We start from the raw sequence: 25314 nt of genomic DNA, 5'->3' as shown, positions 1-25314 counted from the left end.
ATAGTACACAGAGTTTAGTACTATCCAAGGTTTAAGGCACCCTCAGGAGTTTTGGGATGTATCCTCCACAGATAAGGGGGGCTTCTATATAACAGGTGAAGAAATTAAAAGTTGAGAAACTTTGTCTACTGACTAGTTGAGAAGAAAAGCAAGATCAAAACCTAAGTTTGAATCTTTTTCCAAAACAAAACAGTTGTATCCCTCACAATATTTGATTATATATTAAATGTCCCCAAAAGTCTGCAAAATTAATTTGGGCAACCTGATTATGTTTAAATCTGTTTCTAGAGTTAGGTATTTAAAATGACTTTTTTTTTTTTTTTAAGTGAAAGTGACTCATCAGCAGTAAATAGTCATTGGTTATCTATTTAGCTAGTAATTGAAGGAATGAAAATATCATAAAATTTTGTTCCTGCTTTAAGAATCTAGCCTGGCCAGTGTAGCTCAGTGGTTGACCATCAACCAGGAGGTTACAGTTTGATTCCCAGTCAGGGCACATGTGCAGGTTGCAGGCTCAGTCCCCAGTAGGGGGCGTGTAAGAGGCAGCAGATCAATGATTCTCATCATTGATGTTTCTATCTTTCCTTCTCTCTCTCTTCTGCTCTGAAATCAATAAAAATATATATATTTTTAAAAATCTAGCTTGGAAGACTGGACATTCACTTAAAAAATGCATCAGCGCCAGTGTATCTTCTGTTGTTGGTAAAAGGTGATTTCAAGGAATTGATGACAGTGGACGTGGGATGGTTTGTGAATGTGGGAGCAATTTGTCAAGAAGATGGGGTGGATAAAGGGAAATATTATGAGAGATTCATTGACAAGAACAGTGACTAATTAACTGTGGGAGAAAGGAGAAAGAGCTAATTAAGGGTGAAAGCAACATTTCCAGGCTGGGTGAGTGAGTGATTAATATCACTGACAAAAGTAGGAAATCCAAGGGTGAGCTGGTTTGAGGAAAAGCTGACACTTGGTTTTAAACCTCTGGGTTCTGGAGTGATGACATCAAAGCAGGGTATTTTGGCATAGCCGGGGGCAGCAATGGATTAGGGATCAGGGATGAGTTGAGACTGACAATTACATGCAATACATATTACTTTTTTTAAAATCTTGGAAATGAAATGATTTTTCCCCCTAGGATTTGTTAGAGTTGCTGTGAGTTAAATGCCAATAATACATATTCCAATGCCATTCAGATGAATATATACAGTAGGCACTTGGAAATGCAGGACTAAAATATAGTAAAAAGGGCTGAATATTTACATTTGGCTGTATTCTGAGTGGAAATGATGATCGAAGTCAAGAGAGTAGAGAAAACCTCTGAGAGAGGAGAGACTAAGGGAGCAATTGTGGTTGAGTAGGTGCTGGGAAAGTCAAAGTAATAAAGAAGATGGTGAATAGAATGGTAGTTGGAGGAAACGTAGCGACAAGTTAACCTTGAGGTTGAGTGAGACCTGGAAGTGTTAGTGGAGAGGGCGGGCTGTGGCCCCTGGCCTGTGTTGAGGTGGAACGGGAATAATACAAAATGGCTGGAGGCAGATTTACTTAACAGTGAGTCCAGAGCTCTTCCTGAGACTGAGGCGAATGGGGTGGGACTTAAAGAGCCTAGGAAAAGCCAAGACCTGTTATTCCATACACGTGCGGGGAGCCACAGGTGGCTACTGAGCCGGTGAAATGTGGCTAGTCCATCTGGAAAAACTGCCTATCAAATTTCATGCTTAGTTCAAAAAAGGATGTAAAGCATCTCATTAATGCTGTTTATATTGATCTTTTTGTTGTTGTTGAAAGGCTAATCCTCTGGATATGTTGGATTAGATATAATATATTATCAAAATTAACTTTATCTGTTTCTTTTTTATTTTTAAAAATATGTTTTATTGATTTTTTACAGAAAGGAAGATAGAGGGATAGAGAGTTAGAAACATCAATGAGAGAGAAACATTGACCAGCTGCCTCTTGCACAACCCCTACTGGAGATGTGCCCACAACCAAGGTACATGCCCTTGACCAGAATCAAACCTGGGACCTTTCAGCCCTCAGGCCCACACTTTAACCACTGAACCAAACTGGTTTCAGCTGTTTCTTTTTTTTTTTTTTTAATATGATAACTAGAAGATTTTAAATTATTTATGTGTCTTGTTATCTGAACAGCACTGATCTAGAAATGATTAAAAAAGAAATGGATGAAAGAATTGCCAGAAAGTAAACAGGGTCTGGTTCAAGGGGAGGCTCTCCAGAGGGCCCAGTCAATAGGCCTGGGGGCTGGGTGTTCTGAGCAGCAGGAGGTGGGGCTGAGTCAGGGCCATGAACTGACACAGGGAGCATGGTTGGAGGAGTGGAGGATCCAGAAGGGCGGAATTGGAATGAACACCCTGGGCCCGGGCTGGGAATGAGGGGCAGTGAAGACCGTTGGGCCGATGGGCTGGGAGAATGGCAATGGCTGTGTGTGGTCAGAGTGCTGGCAATTGGCCCGAGGCTCGGATGATTCAGAGGGAAGGGTAGGAAGTGATGGGGTGTGATCAGAGAAGAGAGTTGCCAAGCTGCTGTGCAAATGCCAAGTCTTCACATTTTAATTTTGCTTATGGTGAAGTAAGCTCATGTAGGAAGCTTTATCGTACCCAATCCAGAAAAATGGATATTTGAATAAAGATTCCTTAGAACCCACGTTAAAAAACTACCAATAACTCTATAACTGCAGTAAATTACCCAGAGTCGTCTTTGGGGACAGCAAAGTATAGGTGGCTCTTCTCCTCTTCCAATACCTTCCTAATGTAGAGACTGTACACCAGAGTACACATTCCCTAGGCATACTCACCAGACAGGTAAGTTACTGGACTGTTTCACCAATTGTGAGCATTACAAGTTACTTTGCCAAAAGCCATATATGGCTTTGAAATGAGAGACCAGTGTGTCCTATCAACCTGATAAATGGACTGGGTTCTGTGATCTCATCTCAGTCCCAGAACCACAGGTGGGGGCACACACTCAACCTGCCTGGGGCCGACTTAGTGCTAATTCACCTCAAGGGTGAACTGGCAAATTTGAAACACTGAAATCAGTGCTACTCACACTTCCATGATCCAAGCAAGAACAGAGGAGAAAAACAACTGATCCAAGATTTCAACTAAATGGAATAGTAGCTAAATGGAAATAAAATGCTATGTCAAATTTCTAGAAAAAAAAACCACACCTTTAATGCAGTCCAAAGTTTTTTGGTTTGTAAAACTATTATAAATGCATCCCATTATATGACCTAATTAATAGAGGTTGCAGTACTCAGAAAATTTATTAAAACTGTAGGAAGTAAGAAGACAGTGGTGCAAATTCATTTATAAGGCAAAATGTGGAATAAGGGAATAATGTGAAATGGCAATAAATTGTGCACAAGTATCTGTATTATTGCACCATATTCCTAAATATAGTTATTTCTATTCCATCTTGGTCCAAAAAAGATAACAGGTAGCATTGCATCCATTGCTGTGAGCAGTTAATGCTACTTTAAAAATTTTTTTAACTTCATTTCTTTCTAGAGAGAGAAAGGGAGAAGGAGAGAGACAGGGAAATAGGGAGACCAAGAGACCAAGAGAGAAACATCCATGTGAGAGAGAAACATTGATCCATTGCCTCCCATACATAACCCAACCAGGGACATGATCCTGGACTAGGAATCACCTGGGAATCGAACCTCCAATTGAACTAGTGACCTTTCTCCAATTGAACTAAAAGATGCTCAACCAACTGAGCCATACTGGCCGGGGCAGTTAATGCTATTTTTAAAAGGCCAAGTGAGGAAATTCTATTCATAGGTAATATCAGCATTTCAACTAAAGGCTTGTTGAAAATGACATGCTCTTGACTTTTACTTTTGATTTTAGCCAGCTTCCAATAACTGGTTATGATCATTGACTACCTTCCAACAAGGATTAGAAGGCTATAAAAACCTCCGTTCTGTACAACCCAGGGTCCACAGCAGTATAGAAAAGCCAGTTTCTCTGATTCTCATGAGGCAAACAAAATGCCAGCCCCAAAGGTTAGCCAGAAGAAACAGGAACTTTCCTACTTGGAGCTTCCTTTATTTTGCTATCAAACTGGAGAAACATAATTTTAACAGATGCATAAAAATACTTTCAATGTACATAGAGACCTTCAAAGATGACATCTTCTAGCCAACAAATTCATGAGCTTCCTCTGCTTTGAAAAGTCTCTTATGTAAATTAAAATGTTAAATGGCACTCCAGGCGCTCTGAGCCCAGAGGGGAAGCTGCTGGAAGGGACTTTTGCTAATAAAACACCTGCAGTGGTCCCATTGCCCAGGCCTTTGCTGCACAGCCTCCTAAATGCAGCCAAGATACTGTCAAGAGAAAAAATGGCAGCACTATTTCTGGAGGTTTAAATCATTCTGTAGATGTTCTGAAAGAGGAGAGACACCAAGCCTGGAGCTCTGTGTAGACAGTGAAAGAGCACAGCATGTCACCCACACGGATGATCCTCTACGTGAGCTTTGGTGGAACAACGGAGAACGAAGGATTTGGTGAGCAAAGCCGCAGCCAGCAGCGATCTCTGGTATTTTAATTCCACGGGAGACAAAAGCAAACGCATTCTTCTAATGACTACCCTTTGGAAACATCAACTGCTTTTATGTTCCTGTGAATTTTGTGAACCAGCTGAATGTGGTTTCTGTTTGCTGGTTCTAAGCACTAGGACCACAACCACTCCCTTCCCCGCTTGCTGCAAAGGTGACACAGTGATGCTTAGGCCCGTTGTCATGGTGATGGGGTGGGCCTGGCTAAGAAGTGAGACAGCAGGGCCTAGTATTTAAGACAGCAGGGGCAGCTCCTCCTGCTGAAACTCCAGCAAAGGGGCTCATTTAGAGGCGTCTCCACAGGGCAGCTGGCACCCAAGGCAGAGATGGCCATATGGAGAGAAAAAGCACCCAGAAAGATCTGCAAGGTATTGAGCAATGAATGTCTTCATGTGCTTTTTCTTTCCTTAAGCTTCCTGGCCATCTCAGAATACCAAACTGTTCATTTGTGGGTGGTCATCAGTCATACTAGCCACACAATCTTAAGTCTGGACCACACCCTAAAAATCCAGCATTGCATGGGAATAGAAAAGAACCACGGAGGTAGACAACTGTTGGTTATTCATAAAAATAAATGAGTAAATTTAAAATTTTTGACCAAGACCATCATAATCAAAATATTTTTTGAACTAAAAAGATGTAAGGTAAGGATAAGGAATGATTTCTCTTTATACTCCTGTTCCGTTCAATAAAATGTTATGTCCTTCCCAAATCCTATTACCACTAGATTTGCTCTGCAGAGTGATGAAATGTACCTGAAGAAAAAACATACAGGCCAAAACCGGTTTGGCTCAGTGGTAGAGCGTTGGTCTGCGGACTGAAGGGTCCCGGGTTCGATTCCGGTCAAGGGCATGTACCTTGGTTGCGGGCACATCCCCGGTAGGGAGTGTGCAAGAGGCAGCTGGTCGATGTTTTTCTCTCATCGACGTTTCTAGCTCTCTATCTCTCTCCCTTCCTCTCTGTAAAAAATCAATAAAAATATATTAAAAAAAAAAGAAAAAAAAAAAGAAAAGAAAAAACATACAGTATAACCATCTGAAGCCAGCCTACTGCAGTACATTCTAAACATTCAAACCTGTTATGGTTGTACTTTTCACTCATTCATAATTAATGCCAGTTTGGGCAAAGAACTTGTATGTAATGCTTGAATTATTTTCCTCCCTCCTTGGCAATAATGAAAATTAAAAAGAACTTAAGGATTTGATTGTGTGAAAATTATAACTTTGCTCAGCTTTAACTTAAAAATATAGCTCAAGAATATTTGGAGGAAATAGAACTCTATATTTGTAAGTTCTAAAACTCCTAATAATGTTATCTTATTTAAAATATATTCTGTACATTTGGAATACAATTGTAATTATCAAGATTTTTAATGTCGTTATTATTATTGTCACATTGGCAGACGATGGCTTTTAAAGACTTATTAATGTCAAATTCTTAGCTTCTAAAGTGTGAGTTTAATTGTAAAGCAACTATGTTTCTTTGAATGTTTGTCTGTACTTTTGTAAGAACTGGAAAGGTGACAAATGTAAATATTAATACATGACCACATGTGCACATAACTTAGGACAGCATGCTGAGAAGGATGGGAAATGGCGATTGGTGATGTACATTTAATTATTTCAAAAAAGAAAAGTGATGGTCTGAAAACTATCCAACCATGTATGTTAGCTTTTGTTTGCTGGATTCAGTGGATTTTAGAACTTGGTTCTATTATAAGCAAATTTAAAATACATCCATTACAGATTCTGGTCTCAAATATATTAACTAGTCTAAAAATAAAACAGAATTGAGTAATAATACCATTTTGAATATAAGAAGAAATTAGGAGGAAGGCATCTCGGGGGTAGGAGGACAAGAGAGAGGAAACTTTAGAAAATGATGCAGAAGAAAGGGCCTGCTGATTATGATGAAAGATTTCATCCACAATCCCTATTAACATAGAGTAATCATAATTACTCATAGAGTATCAGGAATACTGTGTTTTTTTTAATTAAAGAAATATTAACTCATAAAAATCTGAGAAAAATTATAGATTTTAAGATATGGATTTAGACTAGTATTTCTGTCACTCTTTCTCACCCATGGTGAATCTTCTTTTGAAAGAAAGAAAGAAAGAAAGAAAGAAAGAAAGAAAGAAGAAAGGAAAGACAAGACATGGCAGAGGGTCCATCTGTACAGTCTAAACCCAAAACATGTAATTAAAAGATAATTGTAATCTACTGATGTTTATCAGAGTATTTTTCTTAATTTTAGATAGAAATAGCTTATAGAGTAAAAAAACCATGCATTTGAAGTTCAGCAATTCTTTCAGTGTTAATTTCCTCCATTTATTATTTCAAATACGTTTTGAGATATGTGCAATCTTGTTTTATAAAAGCTATTTTCACTGCCTCCCTAGCCCTCTAGCTTCATTTGATATGGTAGAATTATGGACAATATTTAGCAATTATTAACATTCATTAACTGTAGGTGGTAGGACTTTGGGTGACTTGCGACTTTCATTTGACCTTTCTTTGTACAAATGGGAATTTTCATAATGTGCATGTACCATTTTTAGAAGAACAATAAAGCCATTATTCTCTCTCCAAACTTTGAAACATTTCCTCATAAATATTCTCTTAAAATGATAACATAATGCAAAAGATACTTTTATTTTTCAATGGAGTAATAACTACCTACATTTGGTGTGTTATCTATATAATGAGGCTTTTCTTTCATAAAAAAAAAATCCCTTAATACCCTGCTAAGCCAGTTTTCCCATTGGATCTCATTAGAATCTGCAGAAAGGGAGTTTGCAAATGTAATTATTTATGTTGTAATGAAGGTACAATATCCTGCCCTAGCTGGTTTGACTCATGGATAGAGCATTGGACTGCAGACTGAAGGATCCCGGGTTCAATTCCAGTCAAGGGCACATGCCTGGGTTGCAGGCTCGATCCCCAGTAGGGGGCGTGCAGGAGGCAGCAGATCAATGATTCTCTCTCATGATTGATGTTTCTATCTCTCTCCTTTTCCCTTCCTCTCTGGAAAAAAAAAAAAAAAAAAAAAAAGGATTATTGTATATATAGGTGTTGTATTAGCTTATGTTTCATTGTCATTTCATTTTCACTGAGTAGAATCAGCTTTGGTTTATTAACCAATACTGGGTATTAATATAATTTCAAAAAACTGTGTAGCTTAGTATAATCTAGACTTTTAATCTCTTTAAATGTTCTTATCTATGACTGAAATCTTATATATATTAATAAAATAAATATAAGGTTTCTTTTGCATGTGTTGTACAGTTCTTATGGTACAGTATGTTGGTTTCAGTAGAGTCTTCATGTGATATACAATGACCTGCAATTTCTCCATGGAAGGTTTAATAACATGGAGGAAACCTGAAGCTCACTTTTAAAATATATATTTTATTGATTTCAGAGAGGAAGGGAGAGGAAGGGATAGAACATCAATGATGAGAATCATTGATTGGCTGCCTCCTGCATGCCCCCCACTGGGGATTGAGCCCACAACCCAGGCATATGCTTCTCAGTCCATAGGCCGACGCTCTATCTGCTAAGCCAAACCGGCTAGGGCTCACTTTCTTTATTTCCTTTTCCAATAAAAACTTTCTCCTTGGAATAGTTCTAAAGAACATTATCAACTGTTACATGGTCTTCTTTTAACTGTCTTCTTAGCTGCTCCTAGAGCACACCCATTTCATCACTTGCATACCAGATCTTGTTCTGCTGGTCTATGGCTTGGGCTCAACAAGAATTATTAAACACCAGTAGCTTCAAACTGGACTATGTACTAAACTCACTTGAGAAGTTTTTACAAAAGACTGATGCTTGGCCCAATTGATTCAGAACTTCAGAACCTCTGGGGGTACAGGCATACTTTGTGTTTTTTAATGTGTTTTTAATCTAGGTGATACTAATGTGCAGCCAGGGTTAATAGAAATTGTTTTTTATAATAAGGGAGCTATAATGAAGAGGATACATTGAAAATGCTAAAAAACAAACAAACAAACAAAAAACCCCACCATCTTATTGTAGATTCAGTTTAGATGAAAAGTTCTCCTAGTGGGGAGAAAAGGGAATATTTACTTCTTACTATTTCTCTTTTATGTATACCCACCTAGTTATTAGTCCATTTTCATCAATTTTTAAGATAATGGTTTTGTCCTATTTGACAAAAGGAAATCAATGGTACTAAAGTCTACCAAAGGTTGCTGCATGCAGAAGACCCTCAATGATCTTGCATTCATCTTCACAAGTTGCTATATATTGGAAATGGAAATGATCTTTTTTCAATGGTTAAGTAATGGAATTGTGTCATTTTGTGATTATAAATATGCATGCATTTTAACCACCCCCGCCCCTTATGAAAAGCTCAACTGAGCCAAAATATATAGGATTATGATGAAATAATGTCTTATATTTTATACAAATAAAACAAAAACTGCCATCTTTTGGTATCTACTTTTGCTAAGAATGGAAGAAACCTATAATCATAGTGTAAAAACCAACTCTGTTCTGTCTTTATATCCAACTCAACTTGATATTATATCAAGCCATAGTTGGCTGTTGAGTGTGTATATGGAACAAACTGGATGAATCTAAAACACATAACGAGAATGAAATACCAAGAATTTTGTATAAATTCTGCCTTCTGTATCAAATATATGCTATCCCATATCACTGTCATCATTCTCTGAAATTACTCTTGAATTGCCATACATTTCTTTATGTCCTGGCTTTCAAATGTATGAGGTCCATTTATTTACCTTTGACAGTTGTATTCCCAATAGACCCACCCACACAATTTGAACTTGACTGTATTGCATTTTGTCATTGCCACCCAACCGACAAAATAAGAGGCGGAACCACTGTCTTCTTAATTCTAAGGTTCGTGTTTATTTTTTCTTTGCTTAAAAAAAAATCTACCAAAGAAAAATCCCACGGGGCATGAAAGATGAAAAGATATCCTATTCTTTCTGTGATATAAAATTACAAGGGGAAGATGCCAGTTTAAAAAAACCCACAAAAACCAGCTTCTGCTCCAGAGTATTCTTGGTCCCCCAAGGGATGCTGCAGCCCTGCAGGTTAAGTCGAATGTTCCTTCTTCAGAACCATATTTGTTAAATATTAAAAGACACTTCCTCTCACAAACACCCCAAGGTCCCTACACATAATTCATGCTTGCAAATTACCTCTGTCTCCTCCTATTCTCAAACCGAGCATGGTGAAGGAGGGCATCTTCATGTAACAAAGGAGAGATGGATGTGTGAAGTATGAGGCTGACTAAAAATGGCTGAAAAGCAATCCAAGCGAGGCTGGAGGGTGGCCACACCCAGTGCTAACATGGACTGTTGCAAAATAAACCTGTTATACCAGAGGGAAACCAGCAGTGCTTTTTATTTCGCTCTGCTTGTTCCACAGACACCGATTAGTAATAAATAGCAGTTTACCAGTTCCCCACATGACAGACAAAAAAACACACACAAACAAACCCTGACATATTTCCAAGTGAACCCTCCGAATAGGTGGCTACGCCATCATCTCTTCAGGATTTGGAGGACTAGTCTGCATGCCTAGCCTCCTTTGTGTGGCCACAAATAACAGACCCCGAAATGGGTGTGTCCCGCTTAAAAGAATGCACTGGTGCCCGCTCCGTTCACGGTTCTACCAGGAGACTGCAGCCTTTCTGCAGGAATGAAATGCAGCGGGATGCATGGAACAATAAGAACGCATTTTTTAACTCAGGGTCGAGGACGGATGACACAAGCACGGAATGGTCAACGGATCCCAAAGAGCTCCCGGAGGGGGCAAAAGGATGCACTATTTAAAACACGAGCTTTACACGAAAACAAAAAAGGGTGGCGGTGGGAGGGAAAACAAACACATGGGGAAAAAGAATAAACAAAACATCGAACACTATCCATTTTGATTTTTTTTTTTTTTTTTTTTTTTACATCACCAGTTGACGCCCCCCCAACAGAAAGCTCTCGGGGATGGAGAAAGCATGCAGAGGTCCCACAGGTGAAATGATGCACAATGGCCGAGTCCGGTCCCGGGTTCATGCATTACTGAAAGAAAGAGAATACCCTGGCTTCTCCAGTTGCTCCACACACAGTCCATCTTGGTGGAATCGGCGGTGGCCTGCATCTCTGTGCGGGCTCGCGGGCTCGCCGTTGCGGTCCTGGGGGCGGGGAGCGGGCACTCGGGCGGCCCGGGCTGCAGCGCTGGGCTGGCGGCTGCGGAGACTGAGGCTGCGGCGGGCGCTGCGCCGTGCGGGGCGGGCGGGGCGGGCGCCGCAGTCTCCGCGGCAGCGAATCAGCGCGGCCCGGAGCTGCCTGCGCGCTCGGGGATGGGGAAGCGGGGAGGGGACCTCAACGTGGGCGCTCAGGCTCGGTCACCCAGGGGTGCTGCCCTGAGATGGTTAAAGATCTCCATCGTGGACCGGGCGTGGAAGGTTTTGGAGAAGGGGGGGAAAGGACCCAGGGTAAGGATGAGCGGTGGACGACTAGGGCTGTGCCTAGGAGTTCCAGACTGGGGGCCATATTCTAGAAATTTCTTAGAAATCCAAGAAACCTGTTGGATAAGATGCAGTCGACGAGAGCACAAACGACAGGCTTTCAGCATAATGTCCCCTAATGGTCACTAGCCTCTCCCGCAAATGGTTCCATTCTGGCCATGCTTTATGTGAATCGCCTACCAGCTTCAATGACCATAGTCTCTCTCCCATTGGGCATAGCCCAGCGTCATCCAAAACCTTCTTGGCAAGCCACAGTCACTGAAAAGAAATGCCACGGCCCAGTCCCCCAGGGCTTGTGTATCTCTCCTCTGCCTCTGCAGCTCCGTGTGTGGGTTGAATGAATAAATACCCATCAGAATGCAGTGCCTGTCCGCACAGATCAAAGCCCTTGCGCTCTGGACACGGAGTTGGTGGTCACTGCAGCCGCACTCCAGTTGTGGGGACATCCAAATAGGACTCAAGGAAGCAAAGGCCTTCTGCCTCAATAACATCACCTTTGAGATTGAGTGTTGAGGGGCCATGGAGGTGGATGGCGTGAATAATTTGATGGATAAAGTTGGTTTCCAAGCCCGGTGAGTCAACGGCTTTAGGAGGCCCCAGGTACAATGCAGATGTCAACGGCAGAAGCAGAACAGTGAGTGGTGACCTCCTGAAACCCTTTACCAGATTATCCATCGAGGCCTTGAGAGGATGGACAGGGGATAGGCATGCTTCTCGTGAGGACAAGCTAGAAGCAGCACATGGAAAAAGGAGTGGGATCTGGACATTCTGGGAAAGAAAGCCCTGGTGGAGGGAGCGTTGAGGAGAAAGACTTAGCCTGGCACGAGGACAGAGGGTGCCTCGGGGACCACAGCAACATGTAGAAGGAAGAGTTCCCCCTTTTGTTGTAACACGGCCTGTTCATTATTAGGAATTCTCATTCTCTCTCTCTCTCTCACTCTCTCTCTCTCTCCTCTCTCTCAGTAGTGAAGCCTTCAGGGTTCCTCCAGTTTCCATTCCTTCCCAGACCCAAATCTACATTTGGGTGTCTTGTACCAGTAATCTCAAGGTTATGCTTGTAGATCAGATTTATCTTTCATTTTCTGAAGCATATACATTTTTAAAGAAATGATCTATAGGACAATGCATGTTCTTTTTAGAATATAAGCTTCCAGACGTGGTCCTCAACCTTCCTAATGCCGTGACACTTTAATACAGTTCCTCATGTTGTGGTGACCCCCAATCATAAAATTATTTTCGTTGCTACTTCATAACTGTAATTTTGCTACTGTTAATGAATCATAATGTAAATATCTGTGTTTTATGATGGTTTTAGGCTCTACAGCAGCAGCTCTCAACCTGTGGATTGCGACCCGCAGGTTGAGAACCGCTTAGAAAAATGGAGAATCACGGTTCTAGAGGAACCAGCTAAACCGCTCTGAACATCCCTTTAACACTCAGGGCAGCTGAAGTCTTCTAGAAAAGGAGGGGGTCAGGGCTCCCACTGGGCTGATGGGAAGGGAAAGCAATGACCACGTTATTACAAAGCACTTTTCAGAGTGACCTGGCCTAGAGATATTAACGACTTTTCATATTTCTATTCCCTATCCCTCGCCTCCCAGTTTTTTTCATTGTCATGGTCATGTTTGGGAATTCAGTCAGTGAAATACTGAGAAGACTGGCACTTGATGAATTCTCACTGAAGGATGTGGGGTTGGACAGACCGCAAACAGGTGGGGACAAGACTCAGAAGGCTGAAGAGGGAAGGGGTTGCCAGGTGGGCTGTTGCTGCCCCACCCCCTTTTCAGCGGGAGGCCTTTGGAGCCTTGGCCACTAGGAGGCGCTGCCAGTTCAGCGAGAGCCCCGGTCAGGGGTCTTCACTCCAGAAGGTGGCCTCCGGTGTGTCTTTGTGGTGAGTATTCATTGTCCGCGGGGTTCCCAGAGCCAGTGTGTGTGGCTCATCTGGCATACTGAGCATTGGGAGCAGCAGGTTTTCAGCACGAAAGAGGAGGCAGAGGCCAGCTCCTCCTCACGTGGAGGGGAAGGGTCAGACTTCTTGGGCCATGCGTTTTCATTGGCCACAGAGCTGACTTTGGAATGTCAGTTTAGCTGAAAGACCGCGTTCTTTTTAGTCGTGTAAGTGTGGAGAGAAAAGCCGATGGCACCCCAAAAATCAATACAGCAGTTCGATAGTTGAAGGTTGAGGAGATAGATGTTGGATGCCATAGACAGAGGCACATTCGTGAAATAAAAATGAGGGAGGAGAGCCTTTAGTTTAATGCTTAGATGGTTAAGAGAAATACAAATGAAATTATTGAAGGAGAATCAGACAGAAGAGTATGAGGATCATGCCAAGGAGGTAGGGGATGTGGGTGTTAGACTCACCTGTGTTGCAGAAGTTGGTTATGTGCAAATGATCATCTCTGACCTCTCTCTTACACAAATGAGTTATAGCTTTAAATGTTTGTTTCTATGAGATAATAAAAATTTATTTTCTATAGACATTGTAAGTGGGTACTTTCTTTGCACAAGTGTCCATACAGTACTAATTGAAACCTCTTGCCAAGATCGAGATGATAAAGTGGGTAGAAAGGATATGCAAATTGCCCTTAAGCAGTGAAAGAAAACAGAAAGCAAAATAAAGCTTGCTAAAAGCAGGCAGGAAATGCCAGTCTTTAAACGAGGAGCGAACAGACCGGCTTTGTACACAGCCAGTTTAGAACTTGCTTTAGGTGCCTGCCAGGGGAGGAAGTGATTTCTTTAGTTTTCAGGGGGAAATCATGCATGAGGTAGTCTGTACCAAGGAAAAGTAAAATAGCCAAGTTTTGTAATCCCATCCAGGACTGAGATGAATGTTGAAGGCTGCCATGCCCAGGGTGGCTGTATCATGTCTGACTCCTGTAACATCAAGATTCTACTAATGAGAATCAGTGGCACTGACATTAGTATTATTTATTCAATAATTATCCACTGAGCACCTCTGTATGCTAGATACTGTTCTATCCATAAAGCAAAGTTCCTGTATTTAAGAAGTTTATATGCTCACTAGATGCCTCTCTTCTCCCCACCCCACCTGCTTTCCTTCCTTCTCCCCCACCTTGCTTGCTTGCTTCTCTGAAGCTCTTGGCTTCTTTCTACGCATCTTCAGTCTTCGCTCTGGCATGGATATGCAAATCAACCACCACATCTTGGTTGGGTTAATTTGCATAGTTGCCCTGATTGGCTGGTGAGTGGGGCTTGGGGTGTAGCGAAGGTGCAGTCAATTTGCATGTTTCTCTTTTATTAGGTAGGATGTGTATTATGGGGAGGGGAGGGTCCTATATAATAAAAGCCTAATATGCTAAGTGTCCAGTCTTCTGGTCCGCCATTCAACCAATCAAAGTGTAATATGCTAATGATATGCTAAGGCTGCTCAACTGCTCACTAAGATGTGCACTGACCACCAGGGGGCAGACACTTCAATCGGTAGGTTAGTTTGCTGCTGGGGTCTGGCTGATCGGGAGTGAGATGGGCTGGACATGCCCTGGAGCCCTTCTCCAGTCCCTTCCTGGCTGGCCAGCCTCCCATGTCCCTCCCTGGCTCTAATCATGCACTGGTGGGGTCCCTCGGCCTGGCCTGTGCCCTCTAGCAATCTGGCCTGAGGGACACCCCTTCTCCCCAAGTGTGTGAATTTTGTGCACTGAGCCTCTAGTATAATAATAAAGGAGATAAAAATATGTATTTCACTTGTGGTCAATTATACTGGGTGAAATAAAGCAGGTTAAAAGGGGATGAGATGGGGGTGGGGTGGAAGCTTGTTATTTTATAAGCAGTGTCAGCAAAGGCCTAATTCACGGTGAATTACAGCAGATACTTAATAAAAGAAAAGAAGAAAGCCATTAAGATAGTATATGGGAGGAGAGCATTCACAGAGGCACTGAGAATGGAGAGATTTAATAGCTGGTAATCTACATCAAGCTTCTCATAGAATGCCTTGGATTTTTTTTTTAAGCTATGAGAAGTATAGCAATTAGAAGAAAAGGCACAGAACCAAAAGAATACTTTATTATGATCAAAGAACACTAAGAACTCTGCTTTATGCCATATGGAATAAGGAAATTTAAAGAAACAATTTAAAGAAACTTTGGTAGATAACCCACTGTACCAAAACAATGCATGAATTGTCTTCAATTCAAACAGCAAATTAGTACGTGCTATTTGCCAAGTACTCTTTCATTTGGTGTATATTTAGTTGTTACATGATCACCATGAGGTAGATCGTGTCTGCCTTTATTTTACTGATTCATTTATTCACGCATTCATTCAAAATACAAACATTTATAGAGCCCATCCTAAGTGCTACAAAGGGAACTGTCCACTGGGAATTTGAATCTTGTGGGGGAAGATTTACACATAACTAGATAAATGCAATCAACTGATAGAGATTTGAGCAAGAAGGAGTGGATACATAAAACAGAGTGGTTAGAGGGAAGAGGAGGCTCAGGAAACCTTCTGAGTGGTAATTGGTAAACCAAGTTAGGATCAAGGAATAGGATCACCAGTTTGAATGATGAAGCTTTTCTGGCAGACAGACGTGGAAATTTAATTACAGACACGTGCAGGGGCCAGGTCATGACAGACCCGTGCAGTAAAACAGTCAATAAATGAGGGAGACATTGCAGGGTTTCAAGGAGAGGAGGAACAAGAAGTTGAATAACTTATCCAACTTTGGCCGAGAGTTTTCCAGAATTGGTAACAGACATCAATTCTAGCCCTGAGCAAGACCAAAAGATATCAGTACCCTGACCCCCATCATAGTGAAACTGGAAGACATCAAAGACAAGGAGAAAAACCTTAAAAGAAGGCATAAATAAAAGGCAAATTTATTTAAAAGTCAAAAATTCTCTCTCTCTAAGCACGGTCTTAGCTACATCTGCTGTTTTGATATATTATGTTAATGTTATTGTTCAGATAAAAATATTTTCCTGCTGAAACCGGTTTGGTTCAGTGGTAGAGCGTCGGTCTGCGGACTAAAAGGTCCCAGGTTCGATTCCGGTCAAGGGCATGTACCTTGGTTGCGGGCACATTCCCAGTAGGGGGTGTGCAAGAGGCAGCTGATCAACGATTCTCTCTCATTGATGTTTCTAACTCTCTATCCCTCTCTCTTCCTCTCTGTGAAAAATCAATAAAATATATTAAAAAAATATTTTCCTTTAGTCATGGTGATTTTTTTCCTTTGGTCTACTGATTATATAGAATTATACTTTTTGAAGATTTGTTCAAGTATTCCTGTTGTTTATTTTCAGTTTAATTCTTCTGTAGTTGGAGCGCAAACTCTGTACAACTTTATCCATTAAAACTTGTTGAGACTTGCTTTAAAGCCTGGAGTTTAATTTATTTTGACACATATGCAAATGGACTTGAATGCATATTTTGAAGTTTTAAGGGGAGGTGTTCTATAAGTGTCAATTAAGTCATATTAGTTAATCATATTTTTCATATAATCTATCCCTCTACTAATTTTAATACCAGGTAGGTTTCCTGTCCACCAGACATTAACAACTTGGTCCTAAAATTCATATGGGAATGCAAGGGATCCATAATAGAAAAGACAATCTTTTTTTAAGATTGTCACCCAAGGACATGCTTTTTCAAAATTTGATTTTAGAGAGAAAGGAGTGGAGAGGGAGAGAGAGAGAAACATCAATGTGAGAATTAAACATTGTTCAAGAATTGAACCTATGACTTTTCAGTGTATGGATTTTCAAATAAGACAAAATACAACCAACTGAGCCATACCGGCCAGGGCAACAAGACAATCTTGAAAAAGAACTATGTTATAGGCCTCTCACATCCTGATTTCAAAACAAGCTATAGTAATTAAGACAGTGTGGTACTAGCATAAGGCTTGACAAACAGATCAATGGGATAGAATTTAAAGTTCAGAAATAAATCCCTACATAGTCAATTGATTATTGACAACAATGCCAATATGGGGGGAAATAGTATTTTTAACAATGGTGCTGGGACAACAGGGTATACAAAAGAGCAAAGTTGGATCCCTACTTACACCATATATAAAAATTAACTCAAAACCGACCAAAGACTAAATATGAGAGACAAAACTAGAAATATTTTAGAAGGAAACATAGGCATAAATCTTCATGACCTTGTATTAGAAAGAGGTTTCTTAGATATGACACCAAAAGCATAAGGAACAACAAAAAAAGAAATAGATAAATTAGGCTCATCAAGTTTACCACTTCAAAATTTTTTCTGCATCAAAGGAAACGATTAAGAAAGTAAAAGAATGACCTATGGAATGGGAGGGAACATTTATAAGTCATACATCTGACAAAGGATATGTACCCAGAATATATGAAGGACTTTTAAATAAGATAAAAGACAACCAAATTTAAAAATGGGCAATGGATTTGAATAGGCATTTTTCTAATGAAGATACATAAATAACCAATCATCATATGAAAATATGCTAACCATCATTAAGTAAATGCAAATCAAATTACAACTACTTCACACCCACTATCCTATCTAATAAAGAGGGAATATGCTAATTGACCATCATGCCCTCAGAAAGATGGAGGCGCCCACAGCCAATAAGGAGGGAATATGCTAATTTACAGTCATGCCCTCAAAGATGGCGGTGTCCACAGCCACAAGATGGCAGTTCCCAGTCCCCTTAGCCCGCCAGGGCGGCAGGCACATAGCACAGCTGGGCTCTTCCCCAGTGGGGTCTGGTCACTCTGCAAGCCTGCATCCGGAGTCCCTCAGTCCCCTCAGCCCCCCAGCCCCCAGGGCCGGCCCGAGGCACAGGAAAGTCTCAGATGGTGGCTGTCCACTTTCCAGGGCAAGCCCAAGGTATAGGCAAGCTTCAGATGGCAGCTGCCCAGCCACCCAAGGGCTGCCAGAGGCTCAGGTAACCAGGGCCGGCTGAGGCTTGTGCTGCCAGCAGTGGCAGCAGCAGAGGTGTGATGGGGATGTCACCCTCCCCTGATCACCAATCGCCTACCGCCCCAGAGGGCTCCTGGACTGTGAGAGGGGGCAGGCTGGGCTGAGGACCCCCCTCCAGTGCATGACTTTTCATGCACCGGGCCTCTAGTAACGTATATAATTTAAAAGATGGAAAATAACAAGTACTGGTGAAGATATGAAGAAACTGGAACCCTCATACACTGTTGGTGTGACTGTAAAGTGGCATGGCCACTTTGGAAAACATTTTAATAGTTCCTCAAAAAGTTAAATACACAATCACAATATGACCCAACAATTTCACTCCTGGGAAGGAAGAAAGGAATGTAGGAAGAGAGGGAGAGAGGAAGGCGGGAATGGAGAGGAGGGAGGAAGGGAGGGAGGGAGGGGTTTCATTTGGAGGTAAAAATATCTTGAAATTAGGTAGTGGTGAATAACTTAGTGGATAAGCTAAAAACTACTGAACTGTACACTTTAAAAGGGTGCAGTGTGTGAATTATATATTAATTTTAAAAAAAAGAATATGGAAGAAAAAATTAGAATAAGATTCTACCTCCAGATGGCTGCAAAGCTGCATCTCAGCATGAGGCTTGGTGAACAGTGTGAGCTGGCATCTGCTTCACTTGCTATCTTGGCCAGGCACCCTCACAAAGGGCACACCCTGGCAACTCTACACGGCAGTCTGGACTGCTTCTACGCTCACCTCCAGGCCAGCCTCCCCTGTCTCCGCCTGCCCTGCCTGCACCACTCCTTGCCTCGGGCCAACATTGCGCTCTGGAACTCCTTGGCAACCTGAGTTTATCGCGTCCATTTCCTGGTTCTTCCCTTCCTACCACATCGTTCAGAATTTTCCCTGTCGGACTTCCCAAGCACATTACTTGAATTGGTTTCTGTAGCCCGCACATTTTCACCAAGCCCAGGCAGGACTGTATCTGTGGTTTTTTTCTTATGAGGGATTTGGTTCTTCCAGGCTTGCTGTGCACACATCCCTGCCCTCTGACCATGCATGGCTCTAATTTTATGTTTCTTATTTGCTACCCAGAATTTGCATGGTCACCACTTATATTTTTCGCAAGCATTTGTCAAACATTTCATGCGTATAGCAAAAAAGCACGGAGTTGGGAAGAGTTGGTTTATCAGAAATTAATACAGCCACTTCTGTCTTTTTCATTAACATTTATATGAGAGCTCTTTTGCTTTAAACCTATGACACTGAAATGGAAGTGAATTTCTTGCAAGCAGTGTGTGGTTGATTTGTTTTTTTATACATGCTACTAATCTGCTCAGTGCACTTGGATCATCCATTTTTAGGATAACTATTGATATGTTAGCACTTACATCTTCATATTGGGTGTCTCCCGTTTGTTTCTCATCTCTCGTTCTTTTTGTTTCTTTCTTTTGCTTTCCTATGGGCTACTTACTTGATATTTTTAAGATTCTGTTTTGCTTTATTTATTTATTTATTTATTTTTAATTTATCTCTTTATATAATTTCCTTAGTGGTTGCTCTGAGTATACAGTGACTTGTAACCACGTTGAAGTGTGGAAACCTCATTTCTATTTATCTTCCTCACCTTTAAATTTTGTTTTTAGCATCACTGTGTTCAGAATTTGTATTTTGGTGTTTGTTACAGTGATAGATTTATAAAAGTCATGAGTAGTCTATTTTGTACCCATATTCTTGCTCCTTCCTTCCAAAAGCTCCAAGTTTTCTTCTTTTATTATAATATTTCCTTTTCCTTTGAAGAACTTCCTCCAGCCAGTGCTGAAGGAGAGGTATACCAGTGACACATTCTTTCAGTTTTCCTTCACCTGATAATGTCATTGTTTCTCCTTTATTCCTGAAGGTTAGTGTCCCTGGATACAGAATTTACAGTCAGCAGTTCTTCTCATTAAGCATTTTAAAATATTGTGTCATTTGCTTGTGACCTCCACAGTTTTAAAAGATGAGAAATTTGCAGTCATTTGAATTGTTATTTCTGTATAGATAACATGTCATTTCTCTTTAGTTGCTTTCAAGATGTTGTCTTTAGTTTTCAAAAATTTAACTGTGATGTGTCTTGGCATAGATTTGGGGGGAGGTGTTGTCCTGTTTGGAGGTTGCTCAGCTTCTTGAATCTCTTGGCGTTTTGTCAAGAATGGTTAGTTTTCAGCCATTACTTCCTCAAGTATTCTTTCAACCCTACTTCCTTTCCTCTCTTCTGGGATTCCGATGATACAAATCATGGATCTTTTGTTCTTTCTCAAAACATTCTTGAGGCTCTGTTCATATTTTTTCAGTGTGTTTTCTTTCTTTGTTCCTCAAGTTCACCGATTCTATCCTTTTTCATCTCCACTCTAGTACTGAGCTATCTAGCAATTAAAAAACTTTTGTTACTAAAATTTTAGTTTTACCATTTCCATTTGGTATTTTTATAATTTGTATTTCTTTGCTAATATTTTCTATTTTTTCATTTGTTTCAAGAGAATTTGCAATTGATTGAAGGATTTTCATGATGGCAACTCTAAAATTCTTTTCACACAACTCCAACACCTGATTCATCTTGGTGTTGGCAACACCTGCTTGTCTTTTCTCATTCGTATTGTAATTTTCTTAGTTCCTGGTGTGATGGGTGATGATATTCTATTGCATCCTAGATGCTTGGTCTGTTATGTCAGGAGACTTTGTTTCCTACTTAAATTATTTCTTTTAGTAGGCAGGCTCTTTGTTTAGGTTTAACATGTGGGTCTTGGTCAAGCTTTGTTAACTATAGTTCCAAAGGCAGTTAACTTTTCAGACCATTTGCAGGGTGTTTTGGGCTGCTTTATCAGGTACCACGGGGGCTCCCCCTGGTCCCTGCTGGTGCTGACTAAGGAAACAGAGGAGGTTTCACCAGACGGGGCTGCTGAGTGTCTCCCAGAAGAGGAGCAGTACAGTGTGACCCCTCCTGGTGCCTCCCAGTTGCCCTGCTGTCTCCTGGCAGGGAGGAAAGTCTCAAGCCCACAGGACCATTTGCTCTAGATGAGTCCAAGTCTTCCTGATTCTGCCTGCCTGCCTGTGTCAGTCTCCCGAAGCAGAAAAAGGAGATCTCAGGCCTGGCAGGGAAGGAGAGCATTTCCCCTGGATGCTCATTACTGGCAGGGTCCCTGATTGACCCTGTTTTCCAGGTCTGCCAGGCTAGCCTGGTGGTTATCAGAGAGACCTCCACTGGATCTGGGGAGAACAGGCCTACCTGAGCTTCCTACTGTGGCTAAGGGTAAAAAAAACCCAGGTCTGAGCAACCTTCTACTGAGTGAGGGAATGTAAGATGCCCTCCCTCTGTATTGGTACTCCAGTTCTGAAGTCTCAAATTGGTTCATATTCTTGACATTTTTCAAAATTTTCCTTTGCTTATCTCTGGGACTTGATAGTTGAGCTTAGTAGAAGTGAATGGGGAGAAACACACCAGTGCCATCTTGTCTAAACCAGAAGTTCCATCAATTGCTTTTTAAACAAAACAAAACTGCTAACCCCTGAAATTAGTATTCCCACAACCTCCTTTGGTCTACTATCATCATCATTATTCTCTTTGTTTCTGCTGATGAACTCAATACCGGTGGGTGTTGGAGTTTAGCTTTGCCATCATGCCAAGTTTGACTTGGTGCTGGGACATTCACTGGCAATCCTGGAGACAGATGGCTGGGGTGGAAGAGCTAACAACATAATAGTAATATTTTGTTTTATTTTGTTTTTGTAAAGGAATGTTCTGTCACTTCCAGGAAAATAAATGATGGCCACATTTTCTCTAAGGAGACTGACAAGGCCTAATAGGGAAATATGATGCAAGCTAGAAGATGAGGCTATGGCAGAGAGGTCAGTATGAAATGAATACCTTAAAATGTGGTTGGCCGATTGTGGTTGATCTACTGTCATTCCAAACTCTGTTCTCCCATGTCTTCCTCCTACTATGGAGTCTATAAAACCATACACATAAAGCTATATGATCATTTATATCTATCTATCTATCTATCTATCTATCTATCTATCTATCTATCTATCCATCCAGTCTAAGAGATAAACACATAGTTTTTCCAGAATGCCTTGCACACAGGAGTGCTCTGGGCCCAGGTTTGAGCCAAAGAGCTATAAAGGAAGTCCGATAGAGGACTTCAGAGAAAGATTTTTTTTTTCCTGGTGAAAAGCAAAAATTCTTTTGTCATCTTGGCTGTCCTCAGCTTTCTAGGAGGACATGGTGCTTGGAACTCTTGCAGCCACCCTGTGATCATGAGGAGTAGGCCATGATAACGGTAACAAGTCCAGTGCCCTAATATTGTGATCTGTTGGCCACTATGTCTCTGGTATTACCACCTCTAAACTTCTCATTACGGGAACAGTCAATGTCCTTATGGTTCACACTTATGATAGGTGGAGTGTCAATAACTTGCAGCCAAAAGCATTCCTACTGAGGAATCACTGAGTGAGGGTTGGTAGCAGAGTTAGCCCTGTTTCACTTGGTCTCTTCTGCATTATACAGACTCCTTGTTTCCATTGTCTCCCACCATGAATAAGTTAGACATGTTCAACCATTTTCTTTCAAGGTCATGATTGACCATCTTGACAGAAAGCTACAGTAAACAGAATAATTACACAGATGGGCTGCTATTGCAAAAATGTTTTATACATCAATTTAAAAGAAACATTCTCTATAAATCATCATAGAAGGGAGAGACTGATGATTTTACAATAGCGCCTCATTAGTATAAAGTCACCAAAAAAGTTCCCTTTGCTGAGCATGCATTAACAAACAAGGACAAGAATCTGGCTTTAAAATAATGATCTCATTAAACATTTACAGCACAGCAGTATATTTCTGCAAACAGCTGCAATTTTAACACTACCCCTAACATATCTAGAAGGAAATTTTTAAAAGTCCTCGCTGAGCCCTAGCTGGTTTTGCTTAGTGGATAGAGCATCATCCTGAAGACTGAAGGATCACAAGTTTGATTTTGGTCAAGGGCACATGCCCTGGTTGTGCGCTCGATCCCCAGTAGGGGGTGTGCAGGAGGCAGCTGACCAATGATTCCCTCTCATTATTGATGTTTCTATATCTCTCTCCCTCTCCTTTCCTCTCTAAAATCAATAAAAAATATATATAAAAAGTACTCATCTGAAAGCCCAGGTAGCTGCTGAAAGAGCACTGACATTTTTTTCTCAGCAAGAGGCAGCCCGGATCTGCAGACCCTAGAGTCTCACTATTTAAGGTTTGGAATTTCAGAGGAGGGCTTTTGTGTTAGGAAATAAGTAAGCAGATAAGAGCAGTCTAATATTGTGGGGAATAGTGTGAGAATAAACACATGGCAAAGTTTTATAGCCCACAACCTCAGGAACTTAAAGGAATAAAAACACTAATATTGAATCAGTGTACTTGCTAGGCTATGAACATCTCTCCACCCTTAGCTAACCTAACAATCATTTATCACTTCTCTCTCTCTCTTTTAATGTGCAGGATAGTATCTGTGTTATAGCGAGTCTAGAAGTTCCAGGGCCAGAAAGGTCTCATTTCTTTAAAAAGGTTATATTCTTTTTACAGAGAGAGAGAGAGAGAGAGAGAGAGAGAGAGAGAGAGAGAGAGAGAGAGAGAGAGAGAGAAAGAGATTTGTTCTACTTATTTATGCATTTGTTGGTTGATTCTTGTATGTGCCTTGACCAGGGATTGAACCCACAACCTTGGTACATTGGGATAATGCTATAGCTGACTGAGCTACCTGGCCAAAGCAGTATTCTGTCTTTTATAACAATGGGTACAGCATACAGCAAGTCCTAGGCTAAAAACCCATGTGAAGTTGGTTTTAAAAGATGTGGCTGTGCAGTGGCCCCATAGAACTGCTTCTGAAACTGGCTAACTGGATAGATGAGTCTTCTCATGGACCTGCTGATCTCCGCAGTGCAACGAAGACCACTTCTTAGTCAGCCTCAGTGTCCTTAGCACAGACTTGCCCTTGTGCTATTAAATATAGAACTGTGCTCTGATATATTCTTACTTTTTCTTTAATTTAGTCTAATATTCTGAGTAATGACCATTTTTACAAGATTTGAAGGTTAGAGACACTGACTTAAAGGTAATTCAGCAGGGAAGGAGAGCATTAATTTAATCTGATGTTAAACTTGAAGTGAAGAGAATTCTGGCACGTGAATTAAGTTTTTAAAGAGATGTTTGTCTTGTGAAGACACAAGTCAGAGTCAAACTTGTGAAAAGAAAAGGGGGAAACGTCAAGTGTCAAAGTCTTCTCTCTTTGAACATCCTTCTTTATAGACTCTTAGCAGCGTTGTGGAGGAGGATTCTTACTTCCCTTTTCTAACCTCAGTTAAAGACAAACTATTAAGAGTTTGAGAATTAGGTGCTCCTTATTCTTCCTTTTTCACCTGTCAGCTAACAGGGAATGAAACTGTAACTCACACATAATTCGAAGAGGAGAGAGAAACAGTTCACAGTGAAAAGTAGAAAAAGAATATCACTAATAGCACATGTTTATTAACATACTAGTGGCCAGGTGCACAAATCTGTGCACATTGAAAGGAAATTAATTAGAAGGTGGCCGGTGGGCCAGTACTGGGTGAGATGGACTGGACACACCTGGAGCCAACCTCCCATGGTCCCTCCCTGGCAGCCACACCAGGGGTGGCGCTGTGGCTGAAGGGCATATGCAGAGTGAGCGGGATCCCTCTGGCAGGTGGATTCCCTCGGCCTGGCCTGTAGGGATTGGTCTGAAACCAGCTCTCCAGCATCCCCCAAGGGGTCCCAGAGTACAAGAGGGCACTCTGCAAAGTTGCTGTTGTACAGGGTGTGGAATGCAAATACAAGTGTGCAGTAAATCAGATTCAGAGCCAACAGTCCCAACAACAACAAAACTCACAGCCGAAGGTGGAGTTGCCAGGCCCCGTGAGGAATCAGGCTCCCTCCTCTCTGGTTTCAGGATGCATAATTAGAAAACTGCCACTGCCAAGTCACTGCAGCTTGGCAGCTTCTGCGTTGAGTGTTTGCCCCCCTGGTAGTCAGTGTGCATCACAGCAACCAGTCGGATGGTAGGACACTTAGCATATTAGCCTTTTATATATATACAATAGAAACCAAGCAACAGGCCCTGGGGCTGTGTTTCACATGGAAGCTCTCATTTAATCCTCACTATAAATTTATAAGGAAGGACTGCTAATGCTCCCATTTTACAGGGGTTAGGAGGATGGGTCTGGGACTCAGATTAGGTAACATGACTCCACCCCTAAAACCCTTGGAGGCAGAATCCAGTTC

General features: G+C 41.3%; 1 protein-coding gene across 3 annotated transcripts in view; it reads right to left on the bottom strand.

Annotated features, from left to right (window-relative positions):
- RTN1 (reticulon 1) overlaps positions 1 to 25314 on the bottom strand; it is a 168275-nt gene that overhangs the window by 10053 nt on the left and 132908 nt on the right. Inside the window, exon 1 of one of the 3 annotated variants that reach the window (XM_084894848.1) lies at positions 10671 to 10858. The exons of the other annotated variants lie outside the window; for them this stretch is intronic. Within the exon in view, the coding sequence (XP_084750974.1) occupies positions 10671 to 10731 (61 nt within the window). The 5' untranslated portion in view covers positions 10732 to 10858. Of the gene's footprint in view, positions 1 to 10670; positions 10859 to 25314 lie in introns of those variants that run through there. 3 annotated transcript variants of the gene reach the window in all.

The sequence above is a fragment of the Pipistrellus hanaki genome (genome assembly GCF_964339955.1).
Source record: "Pipistrellus hanaki genome assembly, chromosome: 1".
In the NCBI taxonomy this organism is placed as follows: domain Eukaryota; kingdom Metazoa; phylum Chordata; class Mammalia; order Chiroptera; family Vespertilionidae; genus Pipistrellus; species Pipistrellus hanaki.
Note: the sequence above shows the minus strand (reverse complement) of the source record. Positions and strands in the feature narration are given on the sequence as shown.